This window comes from Dama dama, chromosome 16 (genome assembly GCF_033118175.1).
Source record: "Dama dama isolate Ldn47 chromosome 16, ASM3311817v1, whole genome shotgun sequence".
NCBI lineage: Eukaryota > Metazoa > Chordata > Mammalia > Artiodactyla > Cervidae > Dama > Dama dama.
Genome location: NC_083696.1, coordinates 16,825,465 through 16,842,585, shown reverse-complemented (window position 1 = coordinate 16,842,585; position 17,121 = coordinate 16,825,465). Strand labels below are relative to the sequence as shown.

General features: G+C 35.9%; 1 protein-coding gene across 3 annotated transcripts in view; it reads left to right on the top strand.

Moving 5' to 3' along the window:
• Nucleotides 1-17,121, top strand: part of SLC44A1 (solute carrier family 44 member 1) — a 212,292-nt gene that overhangs the window by 150,945 nt on the left and 44,226 nt on the right. Inside the window, exons 14-16 of one of the 3 annotated variants that reach the window (XM_061163488.1) lie at nucleotides 4,410-4,646; nucleotides 6,420-6,500; nucleotides 9,427-11,786. In XM_061163488.1, the coding sequence (XP_061019471.1) occupies nucleotides 4,410-4,646; nucleotides 6,420-6,500; nucleotides 9,427-9,450 (342 nt within the window). In that variant the 3' untranslated portion in view covers nucleotides 9,451-11,786. Of the gene's footprint in view, nucleotides 1-4,409; nucleotides 4,647-6,419; nucleotides 9,383-9,426; nucleotides 11,787-17,121 lie in introns of those variants that run through there. The other 2 variants (XM_061163489.1, XM_061163487.1) reach the window with 2 other exon arrangements.

Genomic DNA, 17,121 nt, shown 5'->3' with positions numbered 1-17,121 from the left:
GTAAAACTACTAGACTATCACAGAACTATTTAAAAATGTGCATAAGAAAAAAATGAAAATTAGTATCACAAAATGTTAATAATGATTGCTTTCAGGTATTGAAAATATGAATGATTCCAAACCCCTCCTCCCACTTTACCATGATAAAGTTTTGTGCATTTTTTATAATGGAAAAATATATACATGATAAAATGCAGTGTTTTAAAATTGGCTTTGAGTTTTTCAGAAGCCTGTCTTCCAAGAAGAAGACAGGCTTTTTTTCTTAGGTTTTTTTCTTATGTTTCTCATAACCTTTTAGTCATTAAAGAAGTGTTTATAGAGTACCTACTGGTAATGTACCAGGGGCTTTTCTGGATGCTGGTTATAATACTAGTCGATAAAGCAAATGTAAAATCTGGTAGAAAAGACAGTTTTGTATCCCTTTTTTCACTTCATATTATGACCATTTCTCATTTTATTAAAAATGCCTTAAATGTGATTATACAATTGTATCATTTATTTAATAAAGCCTTTGTTTTGTTTTTTACTATTGAACTTTCCTCATATGTTTGACTATTATAAAGTGTACTATAGTGAAACTTTTGTATACCAATTCTTGCCCACAGTAATACTTATGTCCTAAGGCCAGAATTGTAGAAGTAGAATTAATGAGTTCAAGTACATAATAGGATTTTTGATATGTATTTCCAAGTTGCTTTCCAGCAAAGTATAATTTTGAATAATATATCTAACATTATTTACAAAGAGACCTAAAACCATGAAAGATAAACAGTTTTTAAACTGACAAATCAAAAAAAGGAAAAAGATAAGAGGAAAAAAAAAACTTTTGGGTTTCTAACGTACTAAAATGAATTTCTTGTTTTCCTTTTTCTTTTTTTGGTTGTTTTCCTTTTTCAAAAATATACTTCTGATCACAAAATACAATAAATCTTTTAAAGAGTTTCTTTTGTTACAGTTAATGAAATTAACTGAAATGAATGAAATTAATAACTACTAGTATGCAGAAATAGTTTTTGGTCAGATAGTTCAACTAGATAGATCATAATAAACATAAAAGTGTTAGGAACAAATTATTAGTGCATTCAACAGCTTGGATGAATCTTGAGGGAATTATGCTGAGTAAAAAATGCCAATCCCAGAAGATTAAGTCTTGTATGATTCCATTTATACAACTTTCTTAAAATGACATAATAAAAATGGAGACTATATATGTGGTTGCCCAGTTAGTGATGGGGTGAAGGGAAGTAAGGATAGCTATAAAAAATTAAAGTGAAGGAGGCTTGTGATGATGGGTATGTTCGCTATCTTTACTGTACCGGTGTCAATACCTAGGTTGTGACTTTGTATTCACTACTGTCAGTATAATTTTGCAAAGTGTTATCATTGAAGGGAACTGGGTAAAGGGTACATGGGGTTCGTTCTGTGTTACTTTTATACTATTTCACATTAATCTATAATTATTTAAAAATTTAAAATTTAATTTTCAGAACCTTGATTTTAGAAAGAAAACAAAAAATAGTGTCATGGATTTTGTTTCTATGAAGCCCCAATGATTTTATGGAATGGAAAATTAGATTTAGATGAGACCCTAGCTCCTCTAGTTTAGTGGCTTATGACCTATGATTGCTGGCCTATAGGGTCCTCAAAGGTTAAGAATAAAGATGTAGAAGCTATATTTCAACATTTTAAAGTCGAATAAATATTGCATATTTATACCAAAAAAACTATACCCCAAAAATCCCTCAAATCTTAAGTTTCTTTGCTTCAGTATGAAATTATTTTATGTCTATTTGATAATACTTTTTGTGACACTACTTTGTCCTAGTTGACAGTTTAATCTGAGTTCATTCAATTAAAAAGTGAAAATTAAATTATTACTTATAGATGCTATTTTATTGGTAAACAAAATCTTTGAAAACATGGGTTTCATGGGAGAAAAGGCATCATAAATCCAAGATTGATGACCGAAAAAAGGAAGAAACTAAGATAGCCAGTCAAGATGTAAAATGCTTTCAGAATGCTTATTTTAACAGTTACGGGGTGTATGTCATATTGTATCTCTTTTAAAGATGGATAAATAGGTTCAGAAAAGTTAAATGAACTTGCTTAGTCACAAAACTAAAAAGTACTAACTCAGATTCAATCTTATATCTTTCTGACTCCAAAACTAGTATCCTTTCTTCCTGCTTCTCACATTCTACCCTGATTTGCTGAGAACTTATCCTTTATTATAAGATTGTCTAAACTTTTAAAATTACATATCTATTAAAAATTTTGAGCACACTTCCCCAATATATTTATTTATTTATGATATATGTATAGCTTTTAATAAAAAATAAATTTTTAGCATATGAGAAATATATGTGGAAGTCCCAAGTGATTCTCTTGAACACTCCCTTGGCTATGTGAACTCACCATGGAGGACACCCACCAGGTATATAGAGCCATACTACTTGTAGGCTGTGGACTTTCTAAGACTCACTGGGGGTACTTTTAAAATGAATATTGCTGACTTCATCTTAAATCCAACCAATAAGACTCTCTGGGGGCAAGGCTTGAGAATCTGTATTTTATTCACAAACTCCCCAAGTGATTCCTAGCCCATCTGATAATTTGATAACCACTAATGTATCCTCTGCTTGAATGGATGCATGATGCCCTTTCATTATACTAGGGAGTAGTTATTACATTTCTTTGACTTTTTAAGCTAAATATCACTGATTTTCATAGTTGTTTCTCATGTGACAGTATTCTACCTTAACAGCTTTTGTCTCAACATCCGCTTTGTCTGAGCCACATCTTCTGCCTGTTATTGACTTTAACATTCAAATGTGGTTTAACTTTTAGTGGCATAGAGAGAGCATAAAGCAGCTCAGTTCTCCCATCAGGTAGATGTAAAAACATTGAAGAGGGTAAGAAATAACTCACTCTAAAATTGAAACCAAAAAAAAACTGAAACCAGAAGAGTGAAAGAAAACGGGCCTAGTTAGCTGTTTGTGGACATTACCCCAGAAATAACTCATCATGAGAGAAGATTCATAAATGTATTGCCACAAAAATGATGGGAGGGGAGCAGACCCAGCTTTGCTCCCTAAAATCATCTGAGAGAGGGAACAGTTTGTTGCTTAACCAGTATATCCTCTGATGCATTATAATTCCTGGTTAAGATAACGGTGACTGAGAGATGCTTTGGTGTTGACAGACAGTAGGGGAAAGACAAAAGAATTCCCAGTCTCTTGGCTTCAACCCTGGGCAAGGAAAGGCTGCTGCGGTTCTTGAGGCCTCTTTCTTTTTCTTTGTTGTTTACAGCTTGATGCTAGGCCAGGTAAAGGGCTGGGCAAGAGTGCCACTAGTATTCAGTGTACCTATTACTGTAATGTATCAGTATCCAAGTATTTGCTGAATGTTTACCTGGAAAGAGCAATGGTGTTGTCATCACAAGACTATTTTTTGAGTGGTATCTGCTCTTTATTCTATTCTGTGGCCTTGGGCAGGCCGGCTAGGCTCTCTACGAATGTTTCCCAATCTATAATACAAGGGTGATAATGTTCGCTATAAGCCATTCATAGGGTTATTGAAAAACTGAAATAAAATATATTAAACAGACCACAGAAAATTTAAAGTGCTGCATGTGTGGTGATGAAGCATCAGAGTAGGTGGTTCTTGACAGTGAGCAAATGGCTATTTCTTTTTATTTTTACAGCATAAATGTGTTTGGCAACCTCTTTCTTCACAAATAGTCCAAATCAACACTTCATAGCAAATTGTCTTAAACATACGACATGTTCTATGGGAAATAAAATATGAGACAAAGAGAAAGCTCTCAGAGATGTTAGGTTACAGCATTATTTATATCTGAAAACAATGTCTCCAAATGTAGGAGAATGGTTAAACAAATTTTAAACCACCCACAGAATGAAAACAGTGTAGCTGAATATGTACTTAAGAAGCATGTATTATATATAAATATTAATGAAGAGCTTTTAATGATTTGCTTATATAATACCATTTCATATATGTAAAAATGCTTAGAAAAAAATACACAGCAATACCCTGCAATGTCAGTAGTTTTCTTCTGCATGCTAAGAGTGTGTATAATTTTTTTTTCCAAGATAGGTATACATTTCTCTTAGAGATTGCCACAGGTGCTAAAAAAGTGAAGTCTTAGGGAACAAGCATACCATTTGGAAAACTTGATTATTTTTATTGTCAACATGGATGATGTTTTATGTTACTTGATACACATGTATATGCGTATCTATGGATTGCACTTTCTAAGTTGAGGTGGCATGAATTCATACAGCCATCATTTCTGAAGAGTAAAGAGGACTGTAAGTCTGCAGATGATGAAGAAATAGAGGTTTTCTGCAGCAGGTTACTAAGTATGGTCTCTGTTTTCCCCGTTTCAGGTGCTGATCGTCTGCAGCACAGGTCTGGCTGGGGTTATGCTGCTCAACTACCAACAAGATTACACAGTGTGGGTGCTGCCTCTGATCATCGTCTGCCTCTTTGCTTTCCTGGTCGCCCATTGCTTCCTGTCCATTTATGAGATGGTAGTGGATGTTTTATTCTTGTGTTTTGCCGTTGATACAAAATACAATGATGGGAGCCCAGGCAGAGAATTTTATATGGATAAAGTACTGATGGTAAGTACTTCAAATGCCCTCTACTGCTTTAAGGATCAAAAACACTAATATAAATGTTGTAGAACATTCTCTATGTTTAATTCCCATTATATACAACTGAGTAATTCAGAATTAATCTGTAGCACTCATGAATGAGGCTAGTCTTGGGGAAGTCAGGGAAGAAGACCCATTTGGCATGAATGAGACCATTTGAATCCACCTAGCTAGAGCAGTATCCCACTGAGAGTCCTGAGTTCACATGGTTCCATACTGCTCTCCTCGTCTCTGCCGTTAGATGAATTTAAATAGGCGTTTTTAGCCCTTGAGACTGCAATGTTGGACCACTCACGTTCTAAGTGCCTTTTCTAAATCAGGATTCAAAGATGAAAAGTTTTATTTCCTGGGTTGTAGTGTCTACCTGTATTTCTCCATCCACCACTTTTCTAAATATTATTGCTGTCAACCTGTTAAAACTCATATGCCAAGCCAAATTGAAGATGTTTTGTAATGAATACAGATTATCAGACCCATGACTGGTAGATTGTATTGTTTTCCATTAGTCAAGATCCAAACCTTTACAAAGATAACATATTCTTTGTAGTTACATAGCCTCTACAGCTTCCCTATATTAGAACCTCAATTAAATGTTTTAAAAAATTTGGAAACCATATTAAAATGATTTAAATACTAGGATCTATGTTAAATGCTACCAAATTAAAAATGCTTTTTAATAATAATCTGTGAAATAGTCCTATCTCAAGAATGAATAGTATTGAAGATTAAACACTAGACATTGAGATAGCAAAACATCTTCCATTAATATGGTTTATCCAGTTAAATCTAAAATAAATTTATTAATAAATAAGCTAGATTTTTTTTTCAATCTCAAAAATTCCAAATGATTCAACTGACCTATTTGGTACTCATTATCTCTGTTATTAAGAACGTCACCAGCTACATTTTGGACATTTTCATAATCTCCGTTATAATCCTGATTATTCTCATCATTGAACTTGATTTAAGAGCAATACATCTCTCTTGTGATTAAGGCATTTAGAAGGAGGGATTTGTTTTGTTCTTTAAGCCACTGATGAAAAACAGAGTGAAAGATATAGTTTTTCTCATTTTAGTTTTGTCTGTAAGAATGATGAGGATATTGAATGAGGAAGTGCTCCATAAACTTTGACAGGATAAAAGTGTTTCCTTTGGGGCATAATCCCATTTTAACTGGTTCTGACCAGCTGTTTCTTGTTGTTACTCCCTGTCTTCCTGCTTTATGGAATAATTTCAAGGCCATATAGACAATTTTTTTAAGTAGCTTATTTATGCCTTGGTAAAAATAGTATAGTATGCTAAGTAGTGTGAATGCTTTCTTTTACCTCCTAGGGTTATTTTAAAGAGGGGGCTTAATGGAATAAAATGTTCTTGTTTCATTTATTTAGCCTTGATATGGAAAAAGGTAAAATAACAAATAATATTCTAAGGGTGAGAAAATAGTCTTTTCTAAAAAACAAGAGTTATTTTCTCTTCCAGATAACTAAACATCTCTTTGAGTCTAAGTAAGATTGTCACGAGGAATGGTGGGCAAAAAGATTTTATATCAACAGCTTGCAGTCCATACCCTCAAACTGAGCCATTCTTGTGTATGGTACCAAACATTATTTATTGCTGGTTTTTTTTAGGCCATCCATTTACCATTACTGAGTCAAACATGTCAATATTCTTTAGAAATCATCTACCATCTAAAGTCTGAAAGGACCTAAGAATTTATGTAATCTGGTCCCTGTTTTTCAGGAGTTTGTGGAAAACAGTAGAAAAGCAATGAAGGAAGCTGGTAAGGGAGGCGTTGCTGATGCCAGAGAGCTAAAACCGATGGTAGGTGGTGATGAGGAGGCAGCTGCCCTCCAGGAGTTTCACTTTCTCTTCCTCTCTCTCTCTCTCTTCACTGACTGCACTTGTTCAGGAGAAGCTGTTGTGATCTGTATCACGCAGGACATGCTGCTCTTTCTGTTTGTGTGTTTACCCATCACTTGGATGGCGGAATTCTTGTCACAGCTGAGACCGCCTTCTCTCAAAGTAAGCTGAAAGGAACAGTGTTCATGGCGGGGGTAGGGGATCTCTCTGTCCCTGAGGTGAACTTGGCAGTTTCCATTTTCTTTGTGTTTAGCTATCAGAGTTTAGTTTTCATGGGACTGAACATTTGGTTGTGCACTTGAACTGACAGTTTAATACTTATCATTTTAGAAGTGATGATAGCAATTCCTTTCAACTTGCTGAAATTCATATTTCTTCCCTTTTTAATATTGGTTTGTTTATGTTGCTGTCTTCTCCCCCTTGCTGACTTTTTCTTCTGTTGCCTGGACTGTACTTTCTTTGTTTCTTAAGTGATTTTTCAGTAGCAAACAAGGCTATTTCCATCCACACCCACATTCCCACTCAGTAAGAAAATCTGGTCTTCTCCAGCCTCAGCTTAATTGTGAGAAAGATAAATTATCTCTGGCCAGTGATATATATAACCACTCTTTTCATTTGAAAAAAGCAACTTAAAGTTAACCAGTGGAAGAGAATCCTGAGTAGCTTTTCCCACACATATTCTTACCACTGCATAATGACAGATGTCTTTAGCTATATTGGTCTAATTACTGCTTGTATTACAAATGTACTCTTCTTAAATAGCATGTTTATTTCAAAATATTATATAATTGCCTACATCCTTAAAACAGTTAATTTAAAATAACATGCCTTCTAATTGCATATAATGTCCCAAGAAAGGTAAGGTAAGGATTCTTTTGTCTTTCTTCTTTATACTTTAATAAATGGTTTGAGTTATAAGTCTCTAATTTAAGAATTAGATAGTTTAAAACAAGTCTATTTAAGTATGTAGGAATAGAGGAGATGGGTTCATGGCAGAGGTACATGTTTATAGAAAATAATTGCATATTCAACCTGCATTAAAACCTCAACAGAATCTTTAGACATAAACTCTTCTCTATAACCCCATCTGTTTCAATGTTGCTCTTAATAGCACTGATAATGATAAAATCAAAACTTCAACACTTATAGTCCCAAGACACAGGTTGCTCTAATCATAAATAAAAAGATCTAGAATGGCCAAATAAACTCTTAGTTTTAAGTGTGCATCAGTCAGAACTAGATGAACAGGGAAGGGGCGCTAATCACCAGTTTTTCCTGTTAGGATCCTCAACTTCCTACCTTTTCTTTCTGCATCCCCTTAATTTCACGGAGCCTGGGGGGGTTGAAGTGAAAATTCTGCCAACTCCAAGGTGGTCTGGAAAAATGAGGAAGGCTTCCTCCTTGCCACTGCTTGGTTGTCCTAATTCTTCATAAAATAAGGTTTCAAACCTGAAACTTTTAAAAGGCATATACAATCTTAAAATGTAAACTACTCTCCCCTCTTTTCTCTCTTTTCAGTGGTTGAAGCTTACATTAAATCATTCTTCAGTGATAAGCATTTAAAGAAAGGGAGAAATAATTAGAAGTTTAGGACTAGCTACTCTGACCATAAGTTAGCAGGTATTTTTGTATTATTCTTGGGGGAAAGATAGCTGACTTGTGGCATACCAGAATACAAATATATTTTCTCTTACCTAGACCCCTCAATCATAGGTATTAGTACTAGGAGAATTGCCTACATTATGTGGCATTCTACTAGAAGCCAAAAATGTAGAAAGGGTTTCTTCCCCCTAATATTACTTTCAGTTTTGAATTAATTTCCCTTAATTCAGAAACTGCATTAAATTCTTCATTCTGCTTTTATTTTGTGTTGTTCATTGGTTCACTGCTTGCAGATTAATGACAAAGCCCTCTGCTGTGTATCCAAATACATCTTTTATGTGCATTGTTTTTCTGGTGCTTTGTACACAGTAGCATTTGATCTGTAAGAATTATATTTTAAGTGGTTCAGAAAGTCCCTGTGAGAGAAGTGTGAATTGTTGTTCACAGCGTAGTTGAATCTTTTAACTTTTAAATCTTTCATCAGTACCTCTCCTTCTCATCTTTTGTAGTACGCATGGTAAGAGTTGACCTCAACTACCTCCAGCATCTTGTGTATGTCCCTAAAGAATTACCTGAGAAATTCCCTCCTACAGTTTGGGACTTGGTTGAATTTAGGATTGCTTGTTTGTATTTGCTTGGTTTAATTCACATGTTGTTCCCTTAGATGAAAGTTCTGTTAACAGACCATCATCTATAGAAACACTGGCTGTTTGAGTTCACTGTGTTTCTCTTTAATGCAATAGTTTAATATAGGAGGTTTTTTTCCTATAAAATAATGTGTGGAAATCTAAGATTTGAATATTTACTTTTGACAGGGAATCACTGAACTAAATATAAGTACTTCCAATTTTCCTCTTAAGACTTTTTTATTTGAGAGAGAGCCTCACTAGTTAAGGAAACTTTGAAGGTTTGTAAGGTGTTTCTATACATCTTTGAAAATTATTTTAGAAAAATTTACCAAATATAACGTTTAAGAAAAAGATATTCTGGCCTTTTGCTTTTTGTCATACAGAAGAATCTTACAGAGGAAATGGAGGAAAAAACCTGGGCACTAGAGCAGTGTAAACTAGAGATGAATTCTCTGCCTATGTTAAAGATGACCCAGAGGGAAATGTGAATTTCAACAGGAATTTCAGCCCCTGGAATTTAGGTTTAGGGAAGAGGGATTCTCAATCCATTTTGCTTTATTGCCGTTTGTGACCATCTGTGTATTTGTAACATCATTCATGATCTCCTTTTAATGATAACTGTCTAAGATTATACTCTGTATGACTTTGTTTTCTAGGCTTCGGGAGCAAGTTCTGCTTGAACCTAGCTGATCGTTATGGAACCCATTGACATTCCAAAACAATATATACACATAACTATGTATTTGTGTGTGTGGGTGTGTGTATATATGTATATGTATGTGTGTATATATATGTATACGTATATACACACACACACATAATCAGCCAAAATCAGAGAAAAGGAACAGGGATTTAATACCTTTTTTATGCTTATTTTTGTCAAACATGTACTCCTTTCATACGGGTGGCTTTTACAAGGCAACTGCCATCATTTAATGTTTTCAACTGTAATTGTCTTAATGGAAATGTTAAGATTCATATCTGATTAACATTTTTAATAACTTAGAGGAGATTTTAACTTTAGTTATTTAAATTAGGTAAAATTATTGTACTGAATCCTCTGTCTAAAGTTTATTCAGGGGTGATTTCCCTGATGTGTGCATAAAATCAAGACCTTATTTTACTGATGCATAAGTCCTAGTGGGATGAGACTAGGCATATGCTTTCAGGTTAATAAGGACTTAGTCCAATCAGTTTTCCCCAATCAAAGAAGCCATGTCATTTTCCTTTTAGAAACATACAAGTGGACCCAATTTGGGCATTTTTCATAATAGCTCATGCATTTGTCAGCCAACATTAAAAAGTAACCAACTCCTCAGGTATTTGTAGTTTACCCTAATGCTTCTATAAAGAGAGTAGGTAAAAAAGAAAAGGGTAGATAATCTTTCTTATGCAAACTTTTTTCTTACATTTTGTCTTTCTTTCTTTTGATGTTAGTAGCATCCTCCACACATTCGTGTGCCTGATTTGAAAGGAAGCTGGGGCACCCAGCAAGTTTAGCCTTTAAGTTTCTGTGTATCGATTTGCAAAGTAAATAATGCTGGGAGGAATAAAAAAGGGAGAACACAAAGCGTTGAAAATTCCAGTGCTTGGGCTTCTGCTTCAGAGGAACCCTAGTGGCTTAGAGCTAAACGGCCAGCCGTTTTATTCAAATGCTTGCTGTAAAATCTTAAAAACATACTGGCAGGTGCTCCTCTTCTTGGCAATTCATTGAGTATCCAGAATTCTACAATGTTTAACTGAAGAATTGGTTAACGTTTTGATCCTCAAGTGTTGAACGTTCTTTGTGTTTGGGGATGGGTTTTGGGTTTGGGGGGGTTTTTTAATTCCTGAAGCTTACCAGATATGAATGGCTAATATTCCATTGTTCTGCTTATTGTAATGGTGAATGCTTTAAGAAAAAAAAAGTGTAATTTGCTAAGAATAATTCATGATCTGTTTATGCGATAACTCCTTTTTGTTACAATTTTTTTAAAAAAAGCTATTTTTGTTAATGTAAAGTAAATATTTCAGAGCAGATTTTTTAAACTTATTGCACTAAATACAGGCTCTGTACAAAAAAAAAAAAGAAAAGCCTCAGCATTTTATCATTCCATGGAAGGAGAATCTTTTGAAAGAAAGCATTGCCTCCTACCAGAATTAGAAAATGAATTAGACCGGTATTATGGAAATGCATACAATTAATGTCACTAGGGCTTAATAAGCAGCTGTTTGCTAATGTGCTTCCTTTCAAAGGGTTGGACCTTTAAATTGCTGCAAAAGGTAAATTGTATTTTTTTTTTAAGTATCTGTGTTCTTTAGCTAGGCTAAAATTTGCTAAATGCCTTGGTTTCTTTTCAAAGCTCGTAATATTTCTGATTTTTCAGAATATTTGCAATAAGAGTCTGAAATTAAAAAAAAAAAAAAAGAAACAAGAGCTCATGTCTTGGCAAGATCACAGAAAAGAACATTATGAGAGTAGCTAATTGAAACAATAATTCTCCAGAAGTTAACATCTAACATCTGATGTCACTAAACGGTATCATTGTACTCTTTTATATCATTTGAAATGGAATAAATATAATCATGTAACTAATCATCATCCAAATAGGTGAGAGAGCAAATCATGTAAGAAAATTCAGCATACCTTCTCTTTCATAGCCACACAGATTATGGACATTAAGAAACATTGGGAACTAAATTTAGGGTTGGCAAGAGTCTAGAAGATGGGTATCAAAACAGAAGACATTCCAGGCGCTAGTTATTTTAGGAGGTGTCCCTCCAAAGTGACCTGCTGGAAGTCTTGAATTTGGAAATTAGGTTCTGCTCGTTTGGACATCCCAGCACCATGGACTCTTGCTGCTCCCTCTTCCGTATGCTCGCAATCTCAGCTATTTGGAAGCCACCAGGAATGCTTTCTAATTATCATTTGCAACTAGAACTGTAATCAGAAAGAAATTTTGTATTTTTGTATAACTGGATTGTGTGCCATTTTATATAACAGGTCCTGTTTTACAAATAAATTTTGTTTTACTAACATTGTGTTTAGAAATTATGATCTATGTGTAACCATGTCATTTGTGTTCCAGATTAATTGCCAGCCTGTTTCCTCTTCAGTGAATGTGTGTGCCATACAGGTATATATGCAGATGTGCATATATTATTATGCACAGGCATAATATTACACAGGCACACACAGAGAGATATTTGATTTATAAAATATCACTCTCCCATGAGCGTCATTCCTTGAGGCATTTTAGAAAGACTCACAGAGGCTTTTTAGCAATATCTGAATGTTTTGAGGTTATGTTTGGATAGCCCTGCTGCCGCTTTCATTCATCACGAGTCATTCCTCAGCTAGCTCTGGGCTGCCTTACTGCTATTTTGCTCCCTGCCTCCATCTCTGCCCAAGTGAGAAGAATAGATGAAGAACAAAAATTACCTGTGGAATGTGGTTACCTGAATACTTTTATAAACCACTGACTCTGTGTTACGGTTTTTGTCTTTTTCTGTGGTGTATCTTCAAAAGCGTGTTCAGGACGCCAGTTTCCAGAGTTGTAGTTAGCATCCTCTCTCGTCAAGGGTGATCACAGTGAGAAGAGAATCATAACCGTTGCTGCCATCGGAAAATTCAGGCTCTGGTGCCTGATTCAAGCTTTCTGGGCTCCTGCCTGAAGAGTAAGCTCTGCTGTATATGATAGGGGAGGGAAAAGGTTATATTTCAGTATAAATCCAAGAGACCCATCTTCTATGGGAGGCTTACCAGTACATTAGGTAAACATTAGGAATTTAGCTAGAGCACTGAGATTGTATAATCCTTGCACGGATTGAGCACAGCTCAAAGCAGGTTGTTCCTTTAAACCATTTAATGCAGTGTTTGATGTTTAAGGATTAGAGCTTTTATCCTATCTTATTGCATAATTACATCCTAAGTTACTGCAATTTAAGTAGCTTAACTGTATGTTGGTCCCTCAACTTTTTCCATAATGGTTGAGGAGGGGGCACTCACTGAGTCTATTTAAAGTTATGTGGCAAATAAGTTTTCCCTTTGTACAGATGCTCCCTGACTCATTTTTTTCTTCTTTCAGTGAAAGGCATTAAGCTGCCAGTTCCCAATACCACTGATCTTGGTCTGCCAAGGGCTCTGTTATCTTCCAGGGCAGTTTCAGGATTTCACCCCACTAGAGGGTAGTGAGGAGATGACTCCTTCCTATATTGTGGTCCTGAACTGCTTGAAACCAGAGTAAGGCTCCTCCCACCCTCTCCCTTAAAAAACCTATGGAAACTACAGGTACCTAATATTCATGAGGCCATATTAATGCCCCTAAAGCCCTGACCATTTCCACCAAGCACCACCAGAGCTAATAAAGACCACTGAAAGGCCTTCAATGTAGAATTCTGGGGTCATTTCCAAAACTCGAGCTGATAGTTATGGTGACCTGAATGTTTTATTTTATTTTTGATCAGTAACCTCACTTGAATTTTTGGAGTTTCCAATAGCCTTAACATAACCTCTGAGACATTTCCTTCAGAAAGGTCTTTATAAGGTTTTACCTTTCAATAAGTTCTCTACTGCTTTTTTCTTCTTTTTTTACTATTACTTAAAAAAATAAAAATGAAATCCCCAGAGTATGGAGGCTTATCAGTGTACCTGCCACAGTTAGTTTCTGTATTCTCTTCATATATTCCATCTGACAAATGAAAAGTGCACTATAATGGCTTGCCTAGAGTTGTTAAGATGTGGTCTGTGGATATATATTAGAAAATTGTGAGTTCATAAGTAAATGCATAAAGCAGAGCTTTGTGTATTATATATTCACAATGTAGAATGCCTTTTGCTTTAAATGCATATTCATGTATCTTTGTGTGCTAAGGAATACATGTTGGCCCATTTGAAAAGTAGTCTTTCTTCATAGACAGTGGCTGCTTTTAGAATTAGCTCATCTTTTTTCATGGCACACAGCCCAAATTGTGAAAAAGCAGAATCCTTGAATGTGCCAAGAAAAAATAAAGCTGACAAACTTAGAAAACAAAATAAAAAGCATGTTGTATACACTTAAAATTTTTAAATAGCATGCTTTCCCCCTTCATGTTTCATAAATTTGAGTCAAATTCATATTCTCCCAAGTTTTAATTAAGAGGGAAATTTTAATCCAAGATTTAAATCTTTGAAGATATATTTCTTATAAAAAAACTTCAATACAAAGTTTTTAAACTTGAGAATTTCTGTGGAAAACCTTTTCTATGGAAATATTACAGTATCCTCTCTTCCTCCCCATATCCTTTTTATATGTGTAAAAAAAAGACAAATTGTGCTTCCATTTCAATATCACAGGAACAGTTATCACTTTTCTAAATTAGATAAGAAGGATTTAAGTTTGGTATTTTCTAAAGGAATTCATTAGTAAATTTGTAAAGAAGACATGCAGTCGTTAGGGACACAGATATTAGGCTATTTTATTCAGTTTTGATACTCAGTTTTACAGCATGAATGATTTCCTGAGAAATAACATTGTAGACCAGGGAATTCAGAATAGTAAATCTTTCAAATAACTCATAGTCTAGTCAAGATCTAGCTGAACATCAAAAGATTGTAATTTCCAAATGTTTCAGAAATCTCTCACTTTTATTTGCTATCAAAAGCACGGAGCTTCCCAGGTGGCACTAGAGGTAAGGATCCCGCCTGCCAATACAGGTAGACATAAGAGAAACGAGTTTGATTCCTGCGTTGGGAAGATACCCTGGAGGAGGGCATAGCAACCCACTCCAGTTATTCTTGCCTGGAGAATCCCATGGACAGAGGAGCTTGGTAGGCTATGGTCCATAGGGTCACAAAGAGTCACACACGACTGAAGTGACTTGGCATGCATGCATTCAAAAGCAGGTTTGTAATCTTTTGCGGGGACCAAGGGGCCCTTTGAGAAGGTTACGAAAGCATGAATTATCTTTCTCTCAAAGTCTCATAGCCTACCTATGAATATTTAAAATACTGGTAGAATTTCAGGACCCTCAGGCTGCGAGCCTCCACCTGACCTCCTTAGAGCCTAATGAACACAAGTCAGAGGCTACTCTAAATTGGTTTGTGTTTTGAAATGAAGTAGTGATTAGGCCTCCAGTGAAGATACTTTTAAGGTGGTGCTTACCAATTTCAGACCTGGAATCATCCTTTTTTTAATTGAAGTATAGTTGATTTACAATGTTGTGTTAATTTCTGCTGTATAATAAAGTGATTCAGATATAAATATTTTTAAAAATTCTTTTCCATTATGGTTTATCATAGGATACTGAATATAGTTCTCTGATACAGTAGGACCTTGTTGTCTGGAATCATTTTTTATATAGCTTGAAAACTTTAATTTAGTACCAGGTTTGAAAGCAGAAACCACAGCAATGTGAATGAAAAACAGGATGATCAACACTGAATCTCTAAGATTTCTTTCCTTGAAAGTGTGAGGATGTCTGTGTCCTGGGATGAATTTTTGGCAAGGTACCAAATTATTTACAATGGACAAGAAAATCCAAAAGGAAATAAATAGGAAATCTCTATAATTATCTGTCTACCAAAACACTAGATTCTTTAACATTGTCGCTCAGATGTGACATTTATGGCATAGTGTTGACAGTAGATCTCTGTCTAAAAATATATCTCAGTCAACATGACTGAGAACATTTGAAGATGATACATTAGCAACCTCACTGTAGTTCATAGTTGACAACAATTTTTAGTGGCAGATGCTGGGGGGAGAAAGTCAAAGGTTATTTTTCTCCAAGCATTGAATTGGTGGAGAAGGGGGAGGTGTTTCCTCCCATTTTGAGTAGTTTCCAGTCACCACTAGAGCAGACTTGGACCACTGCCAGTGGTCCCACATTCACTTCACACATTCACTTCACCTTCCTTCCTTAGAATTTCTTCACATTTACCCCCTTACAGTTACCCCCTTACAGTTATCCCCTTGGGCTTCCCTGATAGCTCAGTTGGTAAAGAATCTGCCTGCAATGCAGGAGACCCATGTTCGATTCCTGGGCCAGGAAGATCCCCTGGAGAAGGGATATAGGCTACCCACTCCAGCATTCTTGGGCTTCCCTTGTGGCTCAGCTGGTAAAGAATCTGCCTGCAATGTGGGAGACCTGGGTTTGATCCCTGAGTTGGGAAGATCCCCTGGAGAAGGGCAAGGCTACCCACTCCAGTATACTAGCCTGGAAAATTCCGTGGACTGCATAGTCCATGGGGTTGCAAAGAGTTGGACATGACTGAGTGACTTTCACTTCACCCCCTTACTATTAAGAGCACTGGAGGGTCCTCTGGGCCCTTGAAAAAGCAGGCAGACATCCTTAAAAGAGTCTAAAGTTATTCTAAGATTTGATTCCAGTGGTCATGACTTACAGTCAGACATCAAATATTACCTGTATTTTCAAGCTAAAGAAAGCAATGGAAATGTCACAACTGACTGGTAAAGAAAATAGAAGTCAGGGACTTCACCGATTGTCTAGTGGTTAAGACTCTGCATTTCCAATGCAAGGGCCATGGGTTTGGTTCCTGGTTGGGGAACTAAGGTCCTGCTTGCCTGGGGTGCAGGCAAAAACTAAAAAAGAAGTCAACTCCCTTCCCCATCCCATACCCCTAGAAGAGCTCTACTGAAACTTCCACAATAGTAAAGAGAGAGACCACAGATGGAAGTTCCCATATTGGGCGGAAAAGGGCCTAAGTCCAGTGTAAGTATCCACATTTGATAACGCCTTTTTGTCATACAAGTGTGTGACAGGAGGAATGTCCTGACATTTGCCTAGGAATCTGATCCACCCATCTCATCAACTCAGAGATTGGAGTTAGTTATTTTTTGAGGAAGATGTGTTAAACCATCCTATGTGATTAAGCATTGAGAAGGCTTGAGGAAAATGAATGAGCACAGGACTGGAGTAAACTTCCTACCAGCATCCTGCAGACCATTCTACCTGCCGCTAGAAAATGTGAGCACTTCCATCATTTACCATGTTGATCATTAGGCCAGAATTTTTTTCAAAAATCATATGAAGTAATTTAGAGGAATGAAACAATGCTAGGACAGCTTTGAAACTGATGATTGAAGACAGAGACTGCTGAGTACATTTTCCCCATCCTCTGGGTTCTAGTAGTTGTTCTCAGAACTTTCTGGCCCTCTTGTTTTGGCCAATTTTTATTTTCAAAGACATCAGAGGGAGAAAGTTACCTTTCTTCCATTATGTCGCATTAGTACTACTAGACTATGGTGTTGTTGAGGTTCTCTTGATTTCTTCCATCCTATGAAAGAAGCTGGGAGCCCATAATGAAGTTTCAGTTATATTGTCTCAGAATATCCTTGATCACTGAGCACATGTCTGTTAGATCTTATACC